This window comes from Solanum verrucosum, unplaced genomic scaffold, assembly GCF_900185275.1.
Source record: "Solanum verrucosum unplaced genomic scaffold, falcon-dt-bn FXZP01000163.1, whole genome shotgun sequence".
Lineage (NCBI taxonomy): Eukaryota > Viridiplantae > Streptophyta > Magnoliopsida > Solanales > Solanaceae > Solanum > Solanum verrucosum.
The window spans coordinates 3,320,216-3,346,957 of record NW_026020379.1 but is presented as its reverse complement, the minus strand read 5'-3'; the positions used below and the strand labels follow the sequence as shown (position 1 = coordinate 3,346,957).

The following is a 26,742-nucleotide window of genomic DNA, read 5'->3' as shown; positions in this document are numbered from 1 at the left end:
CACTATGCTTTAGCTCTCTCATTGTTCTTTGTTCTTTAGATTTAATACATAATCTTTTATTTTATAATAACAATTGATACAATATATAATAAGGACAACTGATACATCAAATTACACCAACTTGCGTTCCTTTATTCTTCATTCTCACATTGAACATTCTTTCAAATTTGAGTCTTAGTACTAAAAATAAAAATCCTTAATCTGCTATTAAAACCAGGAATTAAACCAGAAAGATTGGATATTCTAGCCCCTCAAAAATCATGTTGTAGCCTGATTGTTGAAGCAAATAATTGCACCAGTCTACACATAATAAATTTCAATTTTCAGTATTTGCAATAAAGAGATTGCTGACATTACCAAAGAAGCACCTCCGCGAGTCCTCCGTCACATAAACAGCATTTTAACAGCGGTCCAACTCTGGGAACTGACATGATATAATGCTCGAGGATAGATTTCAAGATCTAGTAAGAATACAACAATCAACAAATCCTTTTGGATCAGTCTTCTCTCTCTCTCTCTCTCTCCTCATAACTGATCTCTCATATTCTAAATGAGATGGTGAGGAAACCATCATTACATCGTGAGCACCTTCCCAATGAGTGCTGCAAATATCAAATGTGGGAAACCAAATCTCGTCCAAGTAAATACCCGTCTGATGAAGCAGCATCAAAGTGCCATGCATGGGTAAACAAGCAAAGTTACAGATTCTCGCATTTACCTGCCAAGGAAAAGGGGTTAGAGAAAAGTACAAGGAAAGATAGTCAAGCGCATCAATGAATGGTCGTCTGAAAATTCACCTGACAAGTGATAGTCCATGAGCGAGATGCAACATATTCTTGGCAAGCAAAGATTCACCATAATCGGTGAGCAAGAGAGCAAAGGTTTCATATGAAGCAAGAAGGGAGCTCCAGCCTGGACTAGATAGATACTCCTGAATAATAATAGTCCTTTCTGAAGCCTAATTAGAAGACTATTGTCTTGCACATTCTTTACAGAACATATCTGCACAGCAGGTAAGACTAGCCCAATTCTGTCTAGCCTATATGCCAGATACTACGGGATAAAAAATGGACTGTGATTTTACACTGGAAAAAGTAATCCTACCACGAAGCTTGTTGGAATCCCACGCTAAGGTGGTTGCACATTTCTAATGTTGTAGATATTCATACAACCATATTTCCACTTCATAACTGGTGCACATGCACTTAAAGTTAGTTCAGATCTCCTAAAGCTATTAGATATGGATTACAGATAGACCCTCTAACCTCGTATATAAAACAAGGTTAGATGGTCTAAAGTTAGCTATGTTCTATGTTATATGGTCCTCATTGCCTTGATGTGCTGGTTTCAAATGTAAGCAAAATTGGTATAGCCTATAGGTACTTCATGCCAAAAACTGTACATATCCATATGGTTATGTACCCAAAGCTGAGTCCATGTAACATAGACTATTATTCCCATTACACCTTCAGCAGAAGCATGGTAGCCACGCCTACTTCGTCTCCAATATGCATTCAAACCATAATCAAATTGAAAAAAGCAATGAGTGATTTTACCATTACAAAACTGGCCTGCCATCGCTGACTCCATTGAGGAGTTATTAACTGGACAGACATCTATAATCCAGAGCCTGTGCCTGAAGTTGGAACAGCAATAATAGAAAAGATAATCAGATGAGACAAAGGAAGTTTCCGCTAGAAGAAACTACCAAGTATTTCACATAGTAATAAAATAAATAGAGCTCATCCTTTGAGGATGTCAGGTCTGCCTACACTAGGCCACCATGAAACGGCTTTCCCCGTTGAGGGCTAACTTACCTTGCTCAGAGGTGAAATGTCTACAGTCTTATCATAGTAGTCAGGAATTAAGATATTGAACTGTAAAATGAAGAGAAAAACAGTAAAATGGAAAAATGGTTGGATATGCCCTGACAAGATTGCTAATTAATTTGACTTCTCCCCTTTCTCATTAGTCTATCAAGGTTAGGGCAAGACATTATCCAACTGCAGTAAAGAATAGCTTCATCAAGTGAGAGCCGATACTGTAGTTACAAAGTTTAGCAGGAATTTCTAGAGAATTAGTCAAAAGATCTTGTTTCTCTTCCCCTTAGTACTTATAACTTGGCAGAAGGGTTTGATTCTATTCTGAACACGATCCCGATCAAGGCAAGCTGGTAACACATTATTCTTGGCTCACCTATTCTTTCATTTTTCTGGTCAATTGTTGCAAAGGGAGAAAGGGATTTGAATCAATAATAGATTCAAGTGTGCCACTTAACATGATGAGAGGACCAAGGTCCAAGCGTTAAATAAGTTCAAATAAATTAAAACGGAGGCACTACTATCCAACACATGTTCTTGCACGCGTCAACATGTGTCGTTTTCTCTATTCATTTTTTACAAGACATCTATGATTGTGGGAACGTCCTCCTGTCCCGTAACCATCCCGGAAGTTTCAACATGTTTAGATGACCAAATGCTTCTCCGACAAGGAACAAAGACAATTGGGATCTTCTCCGATGTGGAACAGACTTAATTCAAGATATTCCAACCATATATTCATTGAACAGACTCATTTCTACGACTCTGCCACAGATTCAGCACTAATCAAGTTGACTACAACTTAAGAGTTCGGTATCTGATTCTCAAAACATTCCTATGACATTTTTGGACAAGTCCAAACACTTTCCAGGTAAATCCCATTTTTTGAGGTACAATACGATTCACCTTTTTCCAGTCCAGTTTTCTGATAGACTTGGTGTAGTTTCACGAGGCTTCAGAAGATTTGGGTCAAGAAGATGAGATCCAACACTTCAAATGATCAGATGGTCTCTTGCCTGATTATGTTGGATTCCTTTCGTACAAAACATTTAAACATATTCTTCCGAGATAGCTCATATCGTCATGACAGGTAATAGAATGGCTTGTGTCTCCCAATCTCCAACTCTTAGTCCTTGGGTCACTAATTCACGTGCTTCTAAGGTCTAATCACATTTTTAGTAATAAGTATCTTTTACCTACTATGTTTCACTCTCATCTCCTCTGATAGTCACACTGACCAATATATCTCAAATTATGGCAACGAAATAGGTAAAGTTAGCCTAGCTCCTACTTTAACTTTAAATTTAGTTCTTCATGTAATCTCATATTTCATTAGTCGTTTATCCCAAACATTTAACTGCTCAGTGACTGTCCACAACAACACTATTGTAAGATACATGAAGGTAGTACGGGGCAAATCATAGGTTCCAAGCATGAATGACATGAATTTTATTACCTCAGCCTTCCTAAATTGTCCAAAGTGTGTCCTTTATACATAGCTAATCATGTTATTGCTTCACTGGGTATATTACATAGATGATTGGTACATCCTAGTTCATCAAAGCTTCAGAAAATGGTATCTTATTTGTCTCACTTGTCTACTTTAGAATGTGAGTTGTGTCAATTCAGTAACCACACTTGCTCCTCCTCCGTCAAGTCTGATAATAGAGGAGTCTCTTTTCTTTTTAGTCACTTTAGATGTTGTCTTTCTAGTTGGGTCAGTCCTACTTTCAGATTCCGCTAATTTGACAGGTTCATTAATGATTATTCCAGCTCCACTTGGATATTCTTGATGAAAAGACAACTTAGTTGTTTTACATTTTTCAGATTTTCTATGTTGGAATGGTGTCTATAGCCACACTTCTCATAGTGATTATACACCAAACTATTTATCTTCTCCATTTCGGCAATTCATAAAACTCTCATGGGATCATTCATCAAACAAGTTCTTATGTATCTCAACAAAATAAGATAGCTGAGAGGAACAATAGGAGTCTCATTGAGACTGTTCACACCCTACCTATACATGTTCCATTGCAATTTTGGGGAATGCAGTTCGCAAATATTGTTATTTTATTAATCTTATGCCTTCCTCTGCAACTCAGAATCAAGTCTCATACCCTAGTTTGTTTCCTCACTCAACTTTCTTTTTCTCTCCCACCTTATGTCTTTGGGAGGCTTTGTCCATAACTTTACCAAAGACAAGTTAGCCCCTGTACTCTTAAGTGTGTATTCTTAGGTTATCCAAGTGTGCAAAACAAATATCAGTGCATCTCACTTGACATCCAGCAGTACCTTATATCCGTCAATGTTACCTTCTTCCAAATTCAAACCTTAATTTGCACCCTTCTCTCCCGCACACCAAAACATTTATGAGGTTTTACCAATTCCATCTTTTGGGATTCTGATGTTATCTCCCTTCCGCCACCCAAAAGCTATGTTGCTGAGACACAGGTGCAGGTGTCCTATATGAGTGCAGATCTAGAGGTCAGATCCTTCATGATCTAAATTTTAAGATTTTGGAGATACGGATCCAACTATGGATACGGGTGCGGGGATTCAGCTAAAAATAATTCAAATATCTAAAAAATAGAGTTACAAAACCTAAATTATGAGATATTGAGGAGAATATTGATCAAGCGAAGAATCCTCAAATGAGATTAAAGGAAAAAGGAGTGACGGAAAATTCTTTATACAAGATATTCCATTGTCTTCAATTTCACTTAGCTTTTGTTTTGATTACAAAAAAGAAAAAACTGTCCGAAATTTCTTCATCGATTTTTGGTCAATACCCAAAATCGGCTGACCAGATCGTGTACGGATCCCAACCCACACCAATATTGTGTCAACATGAGTGCAGCACCAAAAGTAAAGAGTCGGAGCAACATAAGCCCAAAAGCAAGAGAAATTTTCATGTCTTTGGCTCATGAAAAAGAACCAGGCCCGCACGTAAAAAGGCATGTTGAATATATAATTAAGTAAAAAGAATGTGCTCCCTCTTATAGCTTTGCTTTCAGTTTTAGATGAGATGATCACACACTTCAACATGACCTCTGTGATATTGGTAAAGACTCGAATAGCTTCCACTATTGGCAAACTATATCGGCCATTGTGTTCAAGCCAATATTTTCTTCTTCTGATCTTCCTTTTGATGTTTGGTGTTGCTCTTTTCTTCAACAAAAGGTGCCCCTAATCCCTAGAGGATCGTTCATGCACCGCTCCTCTAGGACTTTTCAAGCATCATTCTCTCTCGTGACCAACACATCTACTTTTTATATGATCAGTGCCCTCTTCCAAGACCTATAATTTCTTTTCATTGCTCTGTCATTCAAGAATGTTCAGGAGATTTGCAAAACCATATCTTTTTCAATGATTGAGAATAGATTTCTTTTCATATGTAGTTCTTTTGTCGTCCACACCAACAATTTTCTTTAGGAAAGAATTCCAACACCGCTTTTCTTTTTGATGATTTTGCACTATTCTAGATATAATTTGACATCAACTCTCTATTGTTCAAAAAAAGCAAACTTGAGTTGGTTTTCCCGTTTCAAATTTGAAGTGGCATGTTAGAATATCAAGTGAATAGGTGTCTATATTCATTGTACTAAAATAAGTAAAATCATATAGAATATTCTATATGATACCTTAGTATTTTTTATTTTTCTATGACGAGGGAAACCGCAGTCGCTATCCTTAGAGTACGCACAGGGTAAAAACCCTGCTCCTATGCACACAGGAGAGTAACCTACACTAGGCAAACCCGGTGCGACGAACTCAACCCAGAAGGCAAACCCCTTGCTTTCGCTGGCAAGGGGTTTCGAACTTGAGACCTCCAACAATGGAAGTCCCAAGCCCAAACCACTACGCCACCCCAAAGGGTGATACCTTAGTATATTTTAATCATAGAATATTTACTAACCTAATTAATTAGCATAAGGGTTTACCAACCATACTATACATAGCCTAAGACTTCTATACAATGGGCACCTCTTATCTATTGTTAATCAAGACAATGAGAAGCTTTTCTTATGTTCAAATATAAAAACCACAATTTATCAAATAATTCCTCAATTTGAAGCTGATTATAAATGTGTTAATACATATAGTTGGAATGGATCTTTTCCAATGGTTTGTGGCAAGAGTTTAAGCAAGAATGCAACACTCAAATGCCTTCACCAGAATGTATTTTAAAGAAAGTAGATTTCAGAGTTTCACCCATAAAAGATAACAGTGAGCAGTTGTCCCTAGGGACTTTAATCTATTACATCGAAGCAAATCTACATATAACTAACAAATATGTGATTTCATGTACAATACAGGGGAGAATGTAAATGGTTTATTTCAAACTCAGATGCCTAGATCAATTATCTTTTGTTAACACAGTCTCTACTCCGTTGGCCCAGAAAACAAGAAAAAGAAAAGAGTAAGAACCATGAGATAGAGCCAAGCAACGGTCAAGCTTTTTCAAAGTAAATATCCATAACAGAAAGTTTGACTGATTAAAGCACCAATACAGAACTATTTATGTCAATGCTCAAATGTTCGACAAATTTGAACAGGAAATGGTGAAACGGAAAGCGTCAGAATGACATACTACAGACTGTTATTCACTGGAAACAAACTATTGGTTGAATAATTCTAACATGTATTCAGATGCAAACAGTAACTGCAGGTAAGCCGTAAATGTACAGGAAGATTCCCATTATGGTTCATCAGGTAAAGCCACTTCACATTACGGCGGAACTTCTGACATTATCATATAAGCTGAGAATGACAAAAAAATCAGTCTTTCTCCCCCCTGCTCAGGAGAAACAAGAAACAGGACAAGCATAGAGTCGCAACGATGCATACCTCAATTGAAGAATTCTAGGCAAGTTTAGACAGTAAGTTGTCAAGTAATGGTAAAGGATCAACTCTTCTAGCCACCAACAGCAGTCAGAAAACTTCACTTTTACATGGTAAATTGTCAACAAAACAGAATGAGCAGCTCCTCTACCCCCCAACAGCAGCCAGAAACCTTCTCTTGCTGACTGGCTCCTCTTGCATAACCACTACATCTTTCACCTTTTCGAGCAGCTGCTCAAGTTCTGTCACTCCAAAGCTCTCATAGTCCAAAGGCCTCTTGTACCGCAGTTTATATATTGCCTCAAAATTACTAAGAAGAATCCGACAAAAGTAGCTCACAAGAATCTCTTGAATCTCATGCTTGAACCTTTGGAGGCTTTGTTCAACTAATGCAGCTGTATCAGATTTCTTACGCCCCCCATGTTCTATAACTAATCTTTCATCATCTGAGAACTCATCTGAAGATTCGGGTGTAGTCACATTATCAGCATTCACTACTTGCATTCTTTTTCCTTTTCTATCCTTTTTTGCCACAATCAAGGGAGGAGTACTTGGTCTGGCTCTTCTGTTACGGAGGTAAGCAAACTTTCTTTGGCCTTTTCCCTCGACAGATATAGCATCAGCCATCTTCTTCAGAAGATTCATAAATTTACAAGCCCCATATTCTGAAGTATAAAGCAGGTTCCCATAAAATTTCTGGTACTCTACGGGGATATGTGTAAGAGGCAAGCAACCTCCAAATAATTCAAGCAACTTCACCAGCTGTCCCTTCAAACCATTTATATCCCCAGGAGGAACCGGTGTGACATCACTCTGGCCAAATAAAGATGGACCTACAGCTGGAACCTCAGTTAAACCAGATGGAAGGCTGTGAGATGGCATACCCCCAGGATGGCATGGCAAAGACATTGAAATGCCATTATATTCAGCTAGAGACTCTGATATCATTGAGAAATTCCTTGCATTGTAATTGCTTCGAGAGAGGCCTCTACACACTGTAGCTTCTTCTTCATTCTGTTTATCTGAATTCTCATACATCTGGCAACCCATTAGCATCCCAGAAACGTCTGCCACACCTCCACGAGGAGGAATTAAGGCCTTCACAGGGGGGAAAAGGCCTTCACCTCGGGCCACACTTGGCCAATCCCAGACAAAACTCCCTGCATTACATAAAGCAGATGAAACACTCACTCTAGCAGGAATGACAAGAATTACATTGTATCCTCGTTGACCAAGAATGTGAAGGGCAGGAGAAAAATCAACATCTCCTGAAATTAGCATAATGGATGATGGTTGAGGATTGTCAAGAGCAAAAACAAACATGTCAACCAAGATCGCCTTATCGGCTGCATCCTTCCTTCCATTAGGAACATCTATGAGTTTAACACCAGTCCTCTGACAGCCCTCTCTTAATCGCCTGGGGAAAGCATTAAAATCTCCATAGGCAGAAAACATAGTGACCAGTCCCTTGATTACAGGATGGACCCGCAGAGCCATTCTGATGTTGACAGTCACATCCTCAGGGCGTACATTACTAGGAACAGGACAGTTCTCAATATCCCAAAAAATTGCCACAGGTCCCTGTGTAGCATCTGGGACTTGCGGGGAGAGGGATAGTGTTCCTTTCATATTTCTACTATCCTTGGGCTTCTCAATTTGTTCAGACGATTCTGAGGACAATCCAGAAGATGATGTAGCAGGATGTGCCGTCATTATCCAATTAAAGTTTCTATGGTCCTTGGCTTCCTGTAGATGGCCAACAAAATTAGTTACAAACAACTAGAACCTATTCCAAGTTTTTCCATAGATAGCTGAATCAATACACGAAACCCATGAAAGCAGGAATATTTTCAAACAGTTCCAATAAATACCAATATATGCAAGCCCAACAGCAATCAACTCCAAACAATTGTCAACATTAGTTAGATGCTAATAAGGGAGACCAAATTCATAATTTTTCACTTTACGTGAATAAAAATGTCAATTTTACATGATGTAATGCCTGCAACCACTTTGGCAAGGTAGCCTTTTTTATGATTGGAAGCACCGTGGAAAACGATCTCCACTATTCAAAATAAAAGCTTAACATTCACTTAAGCAACGTTGTGGCTGTAAATATGAGAGAAACAGGAGATATGCATGACAGCACCATGGCAGAGTATGGGATATGTATCAAGATGGCCGTCTTGTGAATCATGTATCATATGATAAACGTGTTGTAAGATACATGGCAAAGTTTAAACAATGCATAGAAAGAAAAAATAAGTGACTAAAGAGGATTTTATTTCCTTCTTATAAGTCACTGAGAGGCTTGTTTAACACAAGGTAATTTATCAAGGAGAGGTTTTCCCAAAATAGATGCCACAGGTGTCCAAAAGCTCCAGAGATCCCTAATCATCTCTTTGTACATTACAACAAGGACTGGCAGATGAGGTCTTATTTCATAATCTTTTTGCAATGAACCATGCCAAACACACCGAAAAGATTATACTAAGTAGGGAAAGGACAAAAAAGCAGGTTAAAACAATGTGGAAAGCAGTACCCATGTGCATTTGTTGGACAGTTCAGGTAGAGAACTGTACACATCTAATCATAGACGCTTTGAAGAAAGGAAAAAAAAGCAAAAACGCTTGTTATGCTTGAAATCAGATGTCTTAAACCCTTTAAGTTTTGGTGTAACTTGAAAATTACATATCAATCAGACACTATGGACTTTCTGAATGCTTAGAGAGTCTAAATTCACTCTGTTCGTACAGATTTTTGAGCAACCACTTTGTGCTATAGTGATTAGCTGAAAACTCACCCTTAAAATAAGAATCCAAAAGCAAATCACTCAGCGCATAAACAGAACATGCTACTAATACTAGTTTGAAGTCCATCATTCTTGAGAAGCAAAAAACCTCACATCACCATTCAGCCCATCTGCCCCACTTCAGCACTCTTCTTGCATTGCATAGTTCCACATCTATATACATATAATGGGATAGGTTTCGCAGATCTAGAGATATTTGGTAATGAATTATGGTGATAATTAGAAAACAGAAAAGTCCTCCAAATAACAGGTCGGATCATTCAAAATTTGTTTACACATGGTGACTGAGTAACCAAGTGAACATTCAACATAACATCAATGCAAACCAAAAACTTCTTGAATTACAAAACATAACTTTAAAAAGATAGAAATTCTTAGAACAGTTATTCCCCAAAATATATGCATTCTGCTTCGATATTAATTGAGTTCTACCATGCTTCTTTTGTAATGTGGGGATATAAATTTTAAGGACAGAATGTACTAGTTTCCTAACAATAAACGTTATCTAAGTCTAAACTAGTTCTTAAACATGCAAACACTTCCTTCTTCTCTTTTTGAGAAATGGAAAATGTAAACATGCAAACACTTTTTTTTTAGAAATGGAAAATGTAAATATGCAAACACAATAAATGATCCCAATTGTGTGTAAACATGCAAACTTGATCAAAAGAAACATAAAATATAGATTTGAGGAGTGCAAATTTCCAGACCCCAATTGTGTGTTTACACTGGGTTTGTTGTTGCGTGCAAAATTTAGAACAGCTTATGGACTGGCTCTTTTGTTTCCTATATTTTTTTTCACCTTGTACCAACCCATTGAACCAAAAAAAAATTTACAGTTGAGAAAAAGAATTGATAAATCATAATGTGCAAGTCAAGAAAGGATGAAATACTAAAGAATTTTCAATGAACAATCAACTATTACTCAATCTCAAACTAGTTAGGATCGGCTATATGAACCCTCTATATCCATTCTCCTCTATCCAAGTACTGGAATGTCTTTTTATCAGTATGTAAAAATAATAGAATGTTCAATCAAGTACACCCAAATCCCAAACTAGTTACGATCCCCAGTATCCATTTCACTCATAAAAAACAGTCTATTTTCAATCAGCAATCCACTACTCTTCCATCCCAAACTAGTTAAGGTTGGCTATATGAACCCTTTATATATATTCCCCACTCAACAAAAACTGAAAAACTTTCAATCAACACACAAGTACACTTTGATCCAAACTAGTTCAGTTATAAGAATCCTCTATATCCATACTTCTCCATAAGAGTTGAACCTTAACCCCAAGCTAGTTAATATCAGCTACATGATTTATTCATTATGCTCTAATAACTGAAGAACACCTCATCTTAAACTAAATAGATACATGATCAGCTACACCTCAAAACCAAACTTGTGAAGGTCGGCTATATGAAGTTCGCATTTGAGTCTATAAGAAAAATAAAATTGATTATGGTAACTGAGTCTATAAAAATTTGAAAAACTGAAGAGTTTTCAATCAATCCACTATCTTAATCTCAAAGTAGTTAGAGTTAGCTATATAAATCCTCTATATCCATTTCATTCCATAGAAGTTGAAGAATCTTTGATCAAGAAGCAACTATGATTCCACAATCCCAAACTAGTTAGGTTGACTATGTGAATCTTCTATACCATTCCTGTTCTACAAAACAGAAAAAATTTCAATCGCACAGTAGTTAGGTTCAGCTCTATGCAGGAGCGGATCTAGAGTGTAGCAAGGGAATTCACCCTAACCCCTCAGCAATAAATTACACTATATTATAAGGTATTTTTAAATATTTTTTATGTATATTTATAGATTTTGTATTCCCTAACATAAAATTAGAGGTTAACTTAGTCGTTGAGAGGTTCAAAATTTACCTTGAGATTCCAAGTTCAAATCACAAACACTACATTTTTTATTTTTCAAACCCCTTAGTCGAAATCCTAGATAGTGTCCCCTTAGTCAAAATCCTGGAGAATAAAAACTAAAGATCTCAAAAAAAAAAGTTTCGGATTGAGGTGCTTAGTTTTTTTATAAAGGATTCATATCGCCAGTGTATGAATCTAACTTGTTAGGATGGACTGTATGAATCCTATCCAACCATTTTTCATAGTATAAGAAGTGAAGGATATTGCACCAACAATCAACTACTCAACCAAAAACTAGTTAGGAAATAATTTCAATTAGGGGTGACAATTGGGCGGGTTGGGTCAAATTTGGACGAGTCATAATGGGTCAAGACTTGACCCAACCCAAATTTGTTTGGGTCAAAATGGGTTGGATCAAAACAGGTCATAGAGCAGGTCAAGACCCAACCCAACCAAATTTTTAATAGGTTTAATTATTTTATTTGTTTTTTAAAATATTTTAGTACCTAATAAAACTAGTTTTTTCTTTATTATGACTGTATATAACATATCAAATTAAAAAGATTTTGACAAAATTTCTAATGAGTCAATTTGGTTTTACATATCCACTCAATGGGGTTATTACTTAAACGGGTTAGGCAATTGGGTTTGATTTTGCCACCCCCAATTTCAATGAACAACCCAGTAAAATCCTCATCCCAAATTAATTAGGGTGTACTACATGAACTATATCCATTTGGTTCGTGAAGAAGTTTTGGAATGTAAAACTATAATATTTAAGTAGAACGCCAATAACTGATGTGATTAAAACAAAAACGAACAGTAGTTGGGCATTCATCATCAGAAAAAACAAGGGGAAACTCTTGAATTGTTGAGATTGAAGTGGAAAGACAATATTAATTGATTAACACTTAAAATAGCAAATCGAGTATAGGAAAAGAGATGGAGAAAAGGGGAGTACCGCAAGAAGATTGAATTTCGGAGCAAAGAACCACCAATCTCTCAAGTGATTCTCCAAGAGACGACACCAGACGAGAGTCTACAAATCTCTACACTCATTCAGATTTGCCAAAGACAGGATATACTACGTGAATGTATCCTCGCAAGGGGTGAGCAAAAATATCGGAAAAATCGAATCAAATCAAATTAATTCAATTTTTCGGTTTCGATTTTGATTCGGTGGTTTGTTGTGAGAGTAAAAAAAAAAATGGTGTACCGAAAAATTGCAATGTTATTAACTAAATTTAAAATAATATTTTAAAATTTTATTAATTATATATTTTAAATTTTAATCCAAAACATTTTAATATTTTTACCCACCCAATTTCAAATTTTAGAGCTCAGCCTTAAAACAAACAAAAGAAAACTCACTACCCACATGTTACACATCATAGTTGATAGCTAGGGGTTGACGTTCGATTTGGTTCTATAAAATTTCTATTTTGTATGTCGGTATTCGTTTTTGAAAGCAATGTCAATAGCCAAGAGTGTTTGTTGGACACAAAAAGTCAGAAACAAAAAAAAAAAACTTGTTTAGTTCTTTATTGAAAACGTATTATTAAATATGTTTATTGGTTATTTCAAGTTTTATGTTTAGTAAAATGTTTTGATAATTTTATTCTCATTTTATTTTTTATTTGTTTCGAAAAATTATTTTAAAAACATCAAATTAAATCGAACCAAAGTTTAAAAAATCAAACTGAACTGAAATATTTTGATTTGATATTTGGTGCACATTTTTTTTAAACTGAAAATTAATAAAATGGAAAAATTAACTTTTTGTGGATAAAATTTCATTTTTAAAACAATCTTATTAGAAATAATAGTGCTAAATATATTTTTTTTGTATAAAATATAAAAAATAAAAGGCAAAAAAAAGAAAAGAAAAAACAATATAAGAAAGAAAGAAGATATATCAATAAACAACTTCTTCATTATTTTTAACTTTGATAGAGGCTGTTTTTATATCACTAAACAACTTAAAGCTTCTAAAATTATTTAAAAGGCAAGATGTGTAGAGTCAAACTCACATCCTTCAAGCAGACAATTGATATTCATATACTTATCCAAGTGAGTTGTGCGCCTTTTTGTATCTATACATAATATTATTTTTTTGCTGTCTTTTAATTATAGATACAAATTTAACAATTTTTTTCTGACAAAAACTGCCCTTTTGTATCTATACATAATATTATTTTTTTGCTGTCTTTTAATTATAGATACAAATTTAACAATTTTTTTCTGACAAAAACTATGTCATATGACACCTCAAACATAGTTGCTTGTAATTTCTATAGCTGGTACAGTGGAGATATTAGAACTATTTGATATACATATGATTCTTATATACTTAGCAAAAATTAACTTTTTGTAGACCAACTATCCATTCTTCAAAAAAAATATCTACTTGTTTATTATCTCTCGGTCACCTTATGCTTATTATATTGTATTAATTAACACTTGATTTGAGGATTTCTCATCTGTTGGAAGAACTCTCTGCCATCTTTTAGTATATATATATATATATATATATATATATATATATATATATATATATTACATTTAATTGTGTGATATTCATAAAATATGTTTAATTGTGTTAGTAGAATCAGAATAAATTATCAAGAACGAAGATTTAAATTTTTAATTGAAAATCGTAAATCAAATAAGATTGATATGATTTATGCTCCTAATGCAGTATTCGTAGTAATTTTGATATTGAAATCTGTCATTCCATGTTTGTTGAAGTTGAAAGAATCGTCCATGTTTAGAACGAAATTTGTCTTATGAAAAAATAACTTTTTCATCTTCAGAGGGTTTATCATTAGAGAAACTTATCGAAATCTCATATATTTGGGAGTTAATTGCATCTTATTTTGAAAGTTTTCTTAAATTTTATAAAAAATTTAAATTCTTCATTGCTTTCGGATACATTTTTTGATTATCCGATACATTGCAAATGATACATTACTTAATAGAAGGGATGTGTACAAGAGAGGATATGGATGTATCTAAGAGGGGAGACATGTATCCGAGAGGGGATAAGGATGTATACGGGAGGGGATTTTTGTAATTTTTTAAATGGTAGGAAATTTTAGAGATTATGATATCTTAGGTTGTGTATTTATGTAACTTTTCCTTATTAATATTAGTTATTATATTTCTGGATACGTATAATTATTAAAGTGTTTTTTTTTTTGCGAGAAATGTCTAGAGGGACGTCATTTTTTTTATTCATGTGAGGGTGATTTTGATTTTTGTTTAACCAAATATTTCAAAAATAGAATTGAAAAAGTTTCTTCCATGTTTTTTTTTTTATCAATACTTATTTTTTTGTATTTATCAGATTGCCTTAATCGAATTTGAATAAGTTTTTAGGCTAATTTGTTAATCTTAATAGAGAGGTTTAGTTTCTCGTACTCTCTCTCCGTCCACTTTTAATTGTCATGTTGCATTTTTCGAAAATTAATTTGGCTAATTTTGAAAGTTAAATTAGATTTTATACAAAAAAAAATTAAATATTCAAAAACTATATGAAAAGTACTATAAATACAATTATTTGCATATCAATATGATGAAAAAATACATCACAAAATGTTAGTCATAGTTCTTGTAATTGACTCTAAAAAGAAAATCATGACAATTAAAAATGGATGAAGGGAGTAATATTTTTGAGCTGTAGGACAAATGGACAATCTAAAAATATATATGGTATAAATTCAGTTTGTTTGCAATTTGGATAGTTGGAATTTAAATTTATTTCTAAGCCTCCCTGTGATTTATATCCAAAGTATTCTTATCCGATTCTACATAATATATAGTAGTTCCCCAGATGGAATTTCTTTTGTATTAGTATATTCTGGATATCGTTTTGATTTTATGAAACTTCAATTCAATTGTTTGATTTTTTATTTTGGAATAAGTGTGCGCCAAACCCTAAATCAAACATATTTGATTTAGTTTAATTTTTTCCAACTTTGATTTGATTTAGTCCAGTATTTTTAAAATAATTTTATTTCTCATTTGCATCAATGTATTGAAGAACCGCGATCCTTACGCCAAACATCAAATCAAAGAATCAAAGAATCAAAGTTTCAGAAAAAAAAATCCAAAAATCTATTCGAAGAACTAAATTAATTTGATTTAGTCTCTTTTTTTATTTTTCGATATTTATGCCCACCCTGAATAGTTTACTATATTTCATCCGGTTAATTTTATCCATAGGTTATCTAGAATAAATTAAAAACTAAAAACGGCTTGTTTTGGACTTTTTGTTGAATATCAGGTGTCCTAGACATTTTCTAAATATTTCACCGTGTTTGATTTCCATAATTACAGATAGGGAAGAATTATCGTTATCCTAGATATTTTCCAAATATATTAAAAAAGAAGAAGTATACAAATAAATTAAAGCGGAAGGAGTAATGAATTTATAGGCTGAATGAACCTTGCTACTTAATAGGCAAGCCTTTTGGGTAAGGTTCTTCGAAAAATACCCAATTTCTTGCTCATCATCTTACATAAGCTCTTTGGATAAAATCTAATTCAGCATCAAATATTTACATCAAGTCAATATGTCATTCTTTCGAATATAGACTTCTTTAACTCGGCATGTGTATTTATTTTATTAAATTACTTAATCATAAGAAATTATAGTATTGCTTTGGTATAAACACCCTATGCGGATAAATTTTTACCTGTTGTTTTAGAGGTCCTTTTGGAAAAGAAAAGAGCACAAAGAAACCAAAAGAAAGGGAGCAAAAAAGTGATTCCCTCTTCCCCTATGCCACCATCCACCATACAACAAAAGAAGACTTAACCAAATAATGATACCTTTCCTACCAACATGGGTTGTGACCAACATGGGTTGTGACCAACATGGGTTGTGGTACAGTGTTGAAATTGCTTCACCCTTAATCAGAAGTCTCGGATTCAAGCCCTAGATATGGAGAAAATCATGTTGGAAGCGCCAACTCCTGAATGGGAGCTGCAATGGGCGATCCGAATTTAGTCAGGACTCCAATATGAACTCCGAACACCGAGTGAGAAACCAAAAAAAAAGATACCTTTCTTGGAATTTGATCTAAAGGAAGTAACCTGACAAGAAATGGAATGACTTCCTCCCTAAACCTCAGCAAGGAAGCTTTTGATATAATGTTGAGACTATCTTCAGAATTCAACAATCACAGTAAATCAATATGGACAACAACTTCTTATACCAACACTTATCTGAAAATGATGAACCTGATGAAAGTGACTTCTATCTCCCAGATTATGATAATCAAGAAGAGGATGATTCCAACTTCATATACATCATAAACACAATCTTAAGTGGCACTGCTCGTCTCAACGTCCTCTTACCCACCGCTACAATACTTGCTTTCACCATATTTGCACCCATACTAACCAATGATGGCCAATGCAGCAAGTTTGAGCAATGTATGACTGGGATTTTCTTGATCCTATCGGCTGCTTCTTGCGTGTTCTTCTCCTTCACCGATAGCTTCAAATCAGCTACTGGGAGACTGCATTACGGGGTGGCAACTTTCAGTGGCATTTGGACTTTTAATGGAAGGAGGATTAAGCCTTGTGTGCCAAGAGATTATAGACTTAGATGGTCTGATATCTTCCATGCATCACTTTCTTTGATTGCTCTTCTTACATTTGCAGCATCACACACTGATGTGCTGCAATGTTATCATTTTGTTGTACCAAGAAAGGTCATCAATACTGTTCCATTGGTGATTGGATTTGTCATCAGTCTTCTTTTTGTGATTTTCCCTTCTGGGAGAAGAGGAATTGGGTATCCTTTCTTGCTGCAAAGTGATATATAATGCAGTAAATGTTGTTCTAATCATTTCATTATACATGAAAACAGAGAAAATGTAACTATTCCAAGTGTTTTTATCTTAAAAGTTGTTAGAAGTCATATTTTAAGACTTTCTTTCTTGAGCTATAATTTGATAGATGATATTCTTGGCACCCTTGTGTTGTGTTCTTGAATCGACATAGGCCAATTTCGATACATGACTTTATTTATTGAACTATAAGCCAACACTCAATCCTTTTCATTTTCTCTCTTTGATGAGCAAAATGACACAACCAGCAGTTCATAAATAGCTTATCAAAAATATACATCCAGACGTTGATTACCTGATTCATGTGATAATCTAAACTACTGTAATTCAAACAAAAAGCAGATAAGCAGAAACTCTGTGCAAGAAACTCATTTACATAATAGTAATGATATACAAACACTAGTACATGCCACTCTCATTTATATACATAGCTACCAATAATATGGTGAAAAAAGATCAAAATCAGATAACAACAACATACCCAATGTAATCCCACCAGTGAGGTCCGGGGAGGGTGGTGTGTAAGCAGCCTTAGTGCCTTACCCTTACTATTCACATATAACAAGTGCCTTACCCTTACTATTCACATTTAACAAGACTCTTAACTATTCTCTAAAGCTGTATGCTGGAGGTCTACCAAGGTCCTGTCAGTGTCCTTCTCAAGCATCTTAACTTACTCCCCAATGGCATATTCATTTTTTCCAATAACTGCATTTAATGGAACGAAAAGTTAATAAACAACAGGGCAGGCAATCAAGTTTAACTAATCACATGCACTTGTCTCGGTCTCTCACATAGAACACATTCACTTTTGAAATTGAGGTATCTTTGCAGGTGATACCATTTTCACAAGAATGTATGATTAGGCCGTTCATTCAGGCATAGCTAGTTTCCTTGAAACCTTGATTTATCTTCTGATTCACTAGCTAATTACCCTACAGCTCATATTCTCTCAACATACCATCTCTGTATCTAGTCCATAGTTAAGCAGGAAACGTAGGTAGTTATTGACTCACAGAAAGAGGTATTTGTTAGTTGTAAAAGAGGCCATTACCTGATTTTTCTGCGGGTCGATAAATTCAGACTGCGTGAAGCATTCAAATGCAAACAGTTATTACAATAACTTTCTTGTAGTGATGCTGTGAATTTCAATTTCAACATATATACCTGTTTTTCCTGCAACTCTTCATTAATTTCTTTAAGCTTCGCCACTTCAGCTTCCAACTCTAAAGTATAGGCCTGTCATACCAAAATACCATAATGAAGTCATTCATACAAAATGTAAGAGTGTAAACATGTTACTATCGATGTCTCCCCCCGCCCCCCTCAGTCTCAAAATTACACCAAGTTATAACTGAGATTCAAGATCCTAAAGCTTCAGTGAAAAGCATATACACTTCCCACAGGTCAACCTGCAGAGTTGAATGTATTTGCTTCATAAGGTTATAGATATGTCAAAGTTCTTTATGTATCTATCCTTTTCTGGGATAATGATATGATTATCAACTTTGTTTAATGCAGATTTACCGATGTTGAACAACTACAAATGCATTTTCATCTATCTAATATAATTAGAGAAGATGCTCTTTGAGAGGTGTACAGATGTTTATGATAATGCTGTCAGTAAATTCAGTTATATTTTTCTCAATTGCATGAGTATAACAGCATAAACACAAGATAACTTCAATATGTAAATATCGACATATGAGTTCACCTGCTTCCGAGCCCTTGATCTTGCTGCGGACTCTCTGTTCTTAATCATCCTCTTATGCCTTCTTTCCACAACTTTTTCCAAAGAGCTGCATGATTTCCTCCCTCTTCCACCTTCATTAAATGCATAAGGTGAAGGGGAAGGAGATGGCCTGTTCAGTTTGTCGTTAGAAATCATTTCGGATGACAATTGATTTCCAGGGGATCCTCCCTTTGCTGGTGCAAATGTAACACCACTACGCAATCCTGCCATGCCCGTAACTCCATTCTGCATAACACCGCCTTGAACAACAGTGATATTTACAGAACGACTGGATGTGCTGACAACAAGAGCCCTCACCCTTGGGCTAGCCAGTTGGCAATTGTTCCCTAATTGCATAGGAGATGCAAAGTCAACATTCCTTTGCTTGGGAATAAGAGGTTGCTGCTGATGAGGCTGCTGTTGAGAAGATTTGACACTAACCACATTCAACATGTTACTCTCAGCAAATTGATTACTCAAAAGTCCGGGCCATTGAGCATTGTTGTTACTACTCGGTTCACCTAAAACACCGGCGAATCCAGCATCGTTTGAGGTTCCATTTGGCTGATTATCATCTCTCACCACTCCTGCTCTTACCAAAAACTCCTCTAACGTCATTTCACCCAAATTGGATTGCTTCTGTCCAAGATTGGAACTAACTGTTGTCTCATTCTGGAAATCTCTCCATACTTCATCCACAGTCCGCTGATTAAGTGTCTGTGGCAGTGTTAAAGAACCTTGTCTCTGCAAATTCCCCGCAGCCATTCTCCCCTCTCCAACACCAGCAGAAGATGCTAAGGCTTGAGAGTCTTCAGCTGTCCAAATATTCCTCAAGAGGTCCTCCAAATTCATCGAACCAACATCCTTTCCGAGACCACAGGTACTCTGGAGCTCCTCAAATGTCAAGGAGTACATGGAAGATTGTCTAGCTAAAGGAAAACTACCACTTCCCATCGACTTCTCACCGTTGCTCTCCATCTGTGGCGTGTCAGTAAAGTTCTTGAAGTTCAAGTAAGATCCCATTGTACAAGAACTCTCAGGGGAAATTGAAATCTGATCAAAGGTTTGAGTAATAAGACATCATCAGGGAAAACTAGACTTAGTATGATACTGTATATCCTCCCACTACAAACAAAAACAGCTTTTAGCGACAATAAATATATACATTAACAAAGAGTGCTAAAGCCTTTACCGGCATTAGTTAATTGTCATTGGATCCAATATCGCTATAGGCTTTAGAACACTTACAAAAAGTGTCAATTACCTCTAAAAATATATATTTAGAGGCAATTAAGCTATTATCATTAATTAATTGCCACTAAAGATCATTTTTGGTGTAGCGTCAACATCTTAGGAAAGGTCTTAGCCACAATTCAAACAGTAGTAAGATGCAACCTTACTTCACTATAGCTTTAAAGAACTGAAAATCAGCAGCTAAGAAAGTAGTTGATATTTGTTCAGATCATGCTTTTGACATCAACTCACTTCAGGGCACTTTTCAAATGCGGGTGTATCCAATCTTAACGAGTAAATATCTCAAAACGTCACTCAACTATGAAAAACTATGTAGCAAGGTCATTTAACTTTGTTTTGCATCAATAAAATCACTCAACTTAAAACTCCTTTTCTCTTATATATAAAATCACTCAACCAAATTTTTCATAAAAAAAAACCCTATTTTAAATATTCATTCATCCAAAGAAAAGAGAATAAGAAGTTGAAGAAAATTAATAATTTATAATAATAGCAAATTAACATTTCTAAGAAAGGTTAATCAAAAGGGAAAATTGACAAAAAGAAGACAGTGAGGAAATGAAGAGAGTAGTCACAGAATTGTACCTTTTTAAGAGTATAGAGAGAGCAAGCGTGTCGATCCTTTCTTCTTTGTTAAGTGTAAGGCTTAGTGAAATCGACAAGTGTCTCTCTTGCTCGTTAATGGTGCCTGACAAGGTACTTCAATTCTTGTTTTTAATTTGTGTTTTTTTTTACTAAAAGGCAGAGAGAGAGAGAGATAGTGTAGGCACATAGAGGTGGGGTTTGAGTGTACGCTCATCTAACTTGTGGGGACTTGGTGTAGTTGGGGTGAGTTTGATCAAATTCGATTCTTTAATATTATTTATAAAAAACAAAGAGTAATATGAATAAGTGTTTATTGTGTTTTATTGAATAAGTCATGATTCTTTGAGAAAATTACAATTTTTTTTCTATTCACGCCTTTTAAAAAATACAGACGAGTGTGATATTTACAAACAAAAACTAATTGCATCGGAAAAAATAAGTTTTCTTTGAACTTTGGAAAGTGGGCTGAAAATTTCTCTGTTATTAAGGAATGATGCTTTCTCCTTTTACTATTGTGTATGAGATTATACATAATATCATAGTGATCTATTAACCCAATTATAACGTAATTTGTATGTTCTATATTATCATTTATAGTGTTGTCTGAGAATGTCGTGTAAAGTATTTTTTTTTAGAACAGAAATAAAAATACACCATTTAAATTGAGGATTATGTAGACTTGCTACATGTTATGCGTTTATGTTAACTAGAGTATGAAGTTAACAAGCTACCATGGTTAGCCTAGTCAGCGTTGTTAGTAAGAGTTAGTTAGGAACTAGAAGCTTCCTACAGTAGCCTATAAATACATCAGTTATACACGTGTTAAGCGTAAAATATGTAAACCTAAAATTGTAACTAATTTTTCATGATGATCAGAGTTTTATTATCTCTGCATTCAATTACTTCTTCTACTTAGCTCAAAGCTCCATTAATGGAGTTCCATGGTATCAAAGCCTTAGCAACTCCATGGTATCAAAGCCTTAGCATTGAGGCTAGATAAATTGTTGTTCAGTTTCAGAGTAGTGCTTAGGTTCTCAGCTTTTGTTTCAGTAGAATCGTGAGCATTCTGTCAAGCAATCAAGATCCAAAGTTGTTCATCAATAGCAATCACAACTGAAGTTGAATCAGGATTATTGAAAGCTGGCAATGTCAATTCAAATACAAATCATCCAACTCCTGCTACATAGCTCCAAATATCAACCATAATCACTCTTTGTATGTACAATCTAATGATACTCCAGGTGGCTCTTTAATCACTTTATAGCTTACTGCCTCTGAGAATTATGCAATCTGGAGTAGATCCATGAGAATTGGACTTCTAGGTAAGAGTAAGCTAGGTTTTGTTGATGGTAAATTCCCTAGATCTCAGTTTGCACCTGAATTGTTTAATATTTGAAAAAAATATAATGTTATGATTTTGTCCTCGATTATGAATGTTGTTAGACATCGTTTGTTGAGTTGTGTATTATATGGTGGTAATGCTCACAAACTGTGGTGTGATCTAAAGGAAAGGTTTGATAAAATCAATGATTCACATATTTTCCAATTGCACAGAGAAATTCATAGCCTCACTCAGGGTACAATGTCAGTTACAGACTATTACACCACTCTTAGAGGCCCGTGGAATGAGTTAGAATCCATTATGCCATGTCCAGGTGTTCATGTGTTGAATCTGTGAAGTTTAATGAGCACTTTGAATATCAGAGCACCTTGAATATCAAAGGCTACTGAAGTTTCTTATGGGGTTAAATGAGTTCTACTCAATAGCTAAAGGTGATGCAATCTCCAACTCCCAACTTGAATGAAGCCATCTCTCTGTTTATTGATCATAAGAGTTAACTTTATTCACTCAGAAAAGTGGAAGTGTGCTCCTAGTCCTAATCATGGTAGTGCTTACTTTGGTATGCAATCAGTAGGGGATGGTCATTCTGGAAGAAGTTATCGTGATCACCAACATAAACCTCAAAAGCCTCTCCTTATGTGTGAAATGTGTGGGTACAAAGGTCACACTTAGGTACAAAGGTCACACTAAGGTTCAGTACGTTAAAGTTAAGGTTATTCAGTTGACAGGAGGTCCAAGAAAATGTGTGTTGACATTGGTTCCTATGCTAATAGTGTTGATGTTGTTCAGTCTGCAGGTCTGGCTATAGGTACATCTCAAAATAACACTGAAGCTCCTAACCCGATTCCCTTAACTCATGCTATTTTTTTCACACAAGACCAATATCATCTGATCTTACAAATGATGTCTATGGGAAGTGAGAAGGGAGGAGAACATTCCTCTAAAGCTGCAACTGAAGGTAGTTTCTTGATTGCCTTAGTGTCAAAATATGTCCATAAGGAGTATATAGTTGATATTGGAGCATCTAATCACATGACTTCTCAGTTTGAACTCTTAGATAGAATCAAAGTAGTGCCAAAATCTAGAAGGAAATGGTTAATTTACCTACTGGAGATGTTATTTGAGTTTCACATGTTGGTAATACTAATGTTATTGGTGATCATATCATTGAGAATGTGTTGTTTGTTCTTGACTTTAAAATGCAACCTTCTCTCTATTTCACAGCTTACTAAAGAACTTAATTATATGGCTGCACAACATACTTGAAAGCATATAATAAGTTTATTCAACCTATGACAAATATGAAGATGTGGCCAAAAAACACAAGACCAAGCATGAAACCACCTGAAATAACCGCCATGCCAGAAAGACTAGGTAGAAATAAGAGAAAATAGTGATGAACTTATTAAGAAGAAGCTTGGAAAGCCTACGAAGAAGGGAAGAAAAATGAAATATTCTGTGTGCGAAACTCTTGGACATAACAAAAAAGGATGTCCAACTCTGGTAAGTTGTGTTTTAGTATTAATATTTTTCACTAAAATTGGCACTTTTTAGTTGTACTTTTGACTTTAAGATATGTTTGTAGCAAAATGCTGGAACTTGAACTGCTGAAACTTGTAGAAGTGATAGAGCATTTATTACATCTGATTTTACAATACTACAATTGAAAGTCAACCAAGTGTAAATGCAGGTCCAAGTGTGACACCTACCACAGGTGTGAGGCCTATAGCTGCCTCAACATCTGTGGAAAGGCCTACCAGTGCAACATCAACTGGTGTGAGACGTGCAATTGCCTCAACATTTGGAGAAAGGCCTACCAGTGCTACATCAACTGGTGTGAGGCCTACAATTTCCTCAACATCTAAGGAAAGGCCTACTAGTGCTACATTAACTGGTGTAAGACCTGATACAAATCTATTAGGTACTCAACAATCAACTTCTAGTGCTGCTGGTAAAAAGCGAAAGAGTAACACAACTTTAAGAGGTGGTATAACTCTTAGATATAAGAAACCAAGACAAAAAAAATACAAAAATAGTTGGTTATGGTGTCTTATGTAGATCAAATGACAGTGTAATTGCGAGGGTATGTATTCTATCATTTAGAGACATTTAACTGATATTAGTTAATCTATGTACAATGTTACATAGTCCTACATTGACAAGTTCAACTCCTACCAATATTGATCTTGGTTACAAATCCAATGGACTAAGGTGGACGAGAAGAGTTGCAATTACTCAAAGAAAGCTACGAGAGGAGAGTTAAAGACGCACTCAAGCCAACAGACGCTCATGCCTCACCAAGCACTCAAGACACACATTAGATTCCTCTTTGTTTAGCTTAATGACTTGATCCCAACAATTTTGGTTTTGCCTTCATTTTCGACTATTGTTAAGTTGTTATTCTGAAGACTTTGTTTTTGTATATGAATTTGTGTTTGAATGTGTTAAGGAGCTGTTCTGGAGACTTTTTATTTTATTTTATGAATTTGTGTTTGAATGAAGTCAATGCCTTTGTTAAGTTGCAACCAATGCAATCAACTATACATTGAAGCCAATGTCTTTGTTATGCAATTTCATTATCATTGCACATTCATAATACAAATCAATACATCTTAAAATATCAACACAATAATCACAATAACAATGATATCAATACTAATGCTTGATCTTTCTTGCCTTCCATGTCTTTCTTGTCTTCCTCACCTTTTATGTCTTCCTTGCTCTGAATTCGTTGATGGGTTCTTCAAATTGTATTGTTCTTGACAGGTTGAATTATTTGCATCAGCCCATCGAAGAATCCACAGCCATTACCAGTTTTGACAACCCCAAAATATTCTTCCAGGATTAGTTGGTGTCCTTGACGTCCTAAGTTCAGCATAGAGTCAACAATAGCAACATTGAGCTGTCATGGTGAAGACCAACAAAATACAACAAACTGGAGTTGCATGAAAAAAAGAGATGAGTAGATCGAAGGAAAAACAAATAAAGGAGAAGAAAATTGGAGAGAGAAGATCGAGAAAGAGGTTAGAAAAAATGCTCAATTTTGTCCAACAATTGTGTCGAGTGCAAAGAAGGAATAAAATGGTCTTTAGACTATCTCCAACCCCACTCTATTTTACTCTCCATTCTCTATATTTGGAGAGTAAAATAGAGAATTGGGTCTCCAATCACCCTCTAAAAAGCTCTTTATTCTCTGTTTATAGAGAGGTGAATAGTAGTTCTCCAAATTTGGAAAACTACTATTCATCCTCTGTATTTCACTTTTTTATTAATTTAATATTATTTCTATTATTTGTAACTAACATATTATTTTATTATATAAGACTATTAATAACATTTCTAATATTCATAATTTTTTAAAAATGTAATACAACATCTTAAAAAATATATTATTTAATATATACTACTTTCATTCCGAATTAACAATATTTCAAATATTCTTTTTTCAGTTTTCGTCACTTTAAGGGATAATTTGATATTATTATTGATTTTCACTATGAAGAATGCACAAAATTTAAATGATAAGAAGAGAATTTTAATTTAAAATATAAGACATGACATAATAATTTAAATACAAGATAACAATACAATACATAACATAATAATTTAAAAAAATTACAACAGTAATTTAGTAATCATGTAGGTCGTTTCAGATTTAACAATATTAAAAAAAAATAGTGTTTGATCTAGAGAATTGTTGTGCTTGTGATTGCGATTGTGCTTGTTGATTTATTTTTTTCAATTATTCGTAGTTGTTCTTTAAAATTTTAGAATAAAATATAATTTTATATTAAATAAAGAATTTGAAAAATAAATATTTTATATTACATGAAAATTATATAGAGCGATTATTTTGAAAAAAAAGAAAGAACATATTTATATTATGAAATAAGAAAATGAAATAGAAATATAAATAATAATATAATATTGAGGAGAGAGAAAAAGATTCTTTTTTAGAGAGTAAAATAGAGAATTAAGTTGGAGTTGATTGTCTGAAAAATAGAGAATTCTATATTTGGGGAGTAAAATAGAGTGTAGGTTGGAGATGCCCTTAAAGCTCAAAAAATGATGGTTATAGCCTTTTTAAAAGGTCTCACGCTCATGTTTTGTGTTTCACACGCTCCGTGAAGACTCTTGCCACATAGGATGCCAAGTCAAAAATTGTGTCTAAAATATTGAGTTTCGATGAGTTCATGGGACAAATGGATAAGTAGAAAGATTCACAATACAAACTCATACAAGTACAAGAGTACCGACCAAACCATTTCGCCAAATGTTGTAATGGCTCTCCAGGTCATTTTCTCCTTTTTCTGATCTTTTCTGTGTTTAGAGTTTTCCTGTAGCGAACTCAAGCCATTTATGACTTGTTGGGACTGATATTTTGGTCGCTGGGTCATTCGTCTGGGTTTTGTGTAAGTTTCTGTGTTTTGAAGTCTTTGAAACTTGAACGGCTGACTTCAGTCAAAAGTTCAGTAAGACGGTCTCAGAACACAATTTCAACGGTTTCACTAGCTTTGGAAGAGTCATTTTAGGCTGAGGCATGATTGGTTTGGACCTCGAGACTTCTGGTGTGAGTTTGTGTCGTTAGACTTTTTTCTTTGAAGCTTAA

At 34.8% G+C, this 26,742-nt stretch overlaps 3 protein-coding genes across 6 annotated transcripts; 1 reads left to right on the top strand and 2 right to left on the bottom strand.

The window, feature by feature from the left end:
* Nucleotides 1-718: 718 nt before the first annotated feature.
* On the bottom strand, nucleotides 719-12,463 carry LOC125838967 (uncharacterized). Of its 4 annotated transcripts, XM_049517972.1 has the most exons (4): nucleotides 9,571-9,734; nucleotides 6,672-8,411; nucleotides 1,557-1,642; nucleotides 719-797 (listed from the first exon to the last, which is right to left on the bottom strand). In XM_049517972.1, the coding sequence occupies exon 2, from the start codon at nucleotides 8,376-8,378 to the stop codon at nucleotides 6,813-6,815; it is 1,566 nt and encodes a 521-aa protein (XP_049373929.1). In that variant the 5' UTR covers nucleotides 8,379-8,411; nucleotides 9,571-9,734; the 3' UTR covers nucleotides 719-797; nucleotides 1,557-1,642; nucleotides 6,672-6,812. The 4 variants fall into 4 exon arrangements, with proteins under 4 accessions (XP_049373929.1, XP_049373927.1, XP_049373928.1 ...); XM_049517970.1 differs by lacking the exons at nucleotides 719-797; nucleotides 1,557-1,642; nucleotides 9,571-9,734 and adding exons at nucleotides 6,461-6,584; nucleotides 12,324-12,463; XM_049517971.1 differs by lacking the exons at nucleotides 719-797; nucleotides 1,557-1,642 and adding an exon at nucleotides 6,461-6,584 and having other exon boundaries at nucleotides 9,566-9,734.
* Nucleotides 12,464-16,560: 4,097 nt separating this feature from the next.
* Nucleotides 16,561-17,196, top strand: LOC125839086 (protein DMP2-like). The gene has a single exon (XM_049518069.1). The coding sequence runs from the start codon at nucleotides 16,561-16,563 to the stop codon at nucleotides 17,194-17,196; it is 636 nt and encodes a 211-aa protein (XP_049374026.1).
* A 621-nt stretch (nucleotides 17,197-17,817) lies between these two features.
* Nucleotides 17,818-20,068, bottom strand: LOC125838972 (ABSCISIC ACID-INSENSITIVE 5-like protein 4). Its single transcript, XM_049517977.1, has 4 exons — nucleotides 18,935-20,068; nucleotides 18,388-18,459; nucleotides 18,275-18,304; nucleotides 17,818-17,928 (listed from the first exon to the last, which is right to left on the bottom strand). The coding sequence occupies exons 1-4, from the start codon at nucleotides 19,973-19,975 to the stop codon at nucleotides 17,854-17,856; spliced, it is 1,218 nt and encodes a 405-aa protein (XP_049373934.1). The 5' UTR covers nucleotides 19,976-20,068; the 3' UTR covers nucleotides 17,818-17,853.
* Nucleotides 20,069-26,742: the final 6,674 nt, after the last annotated feature.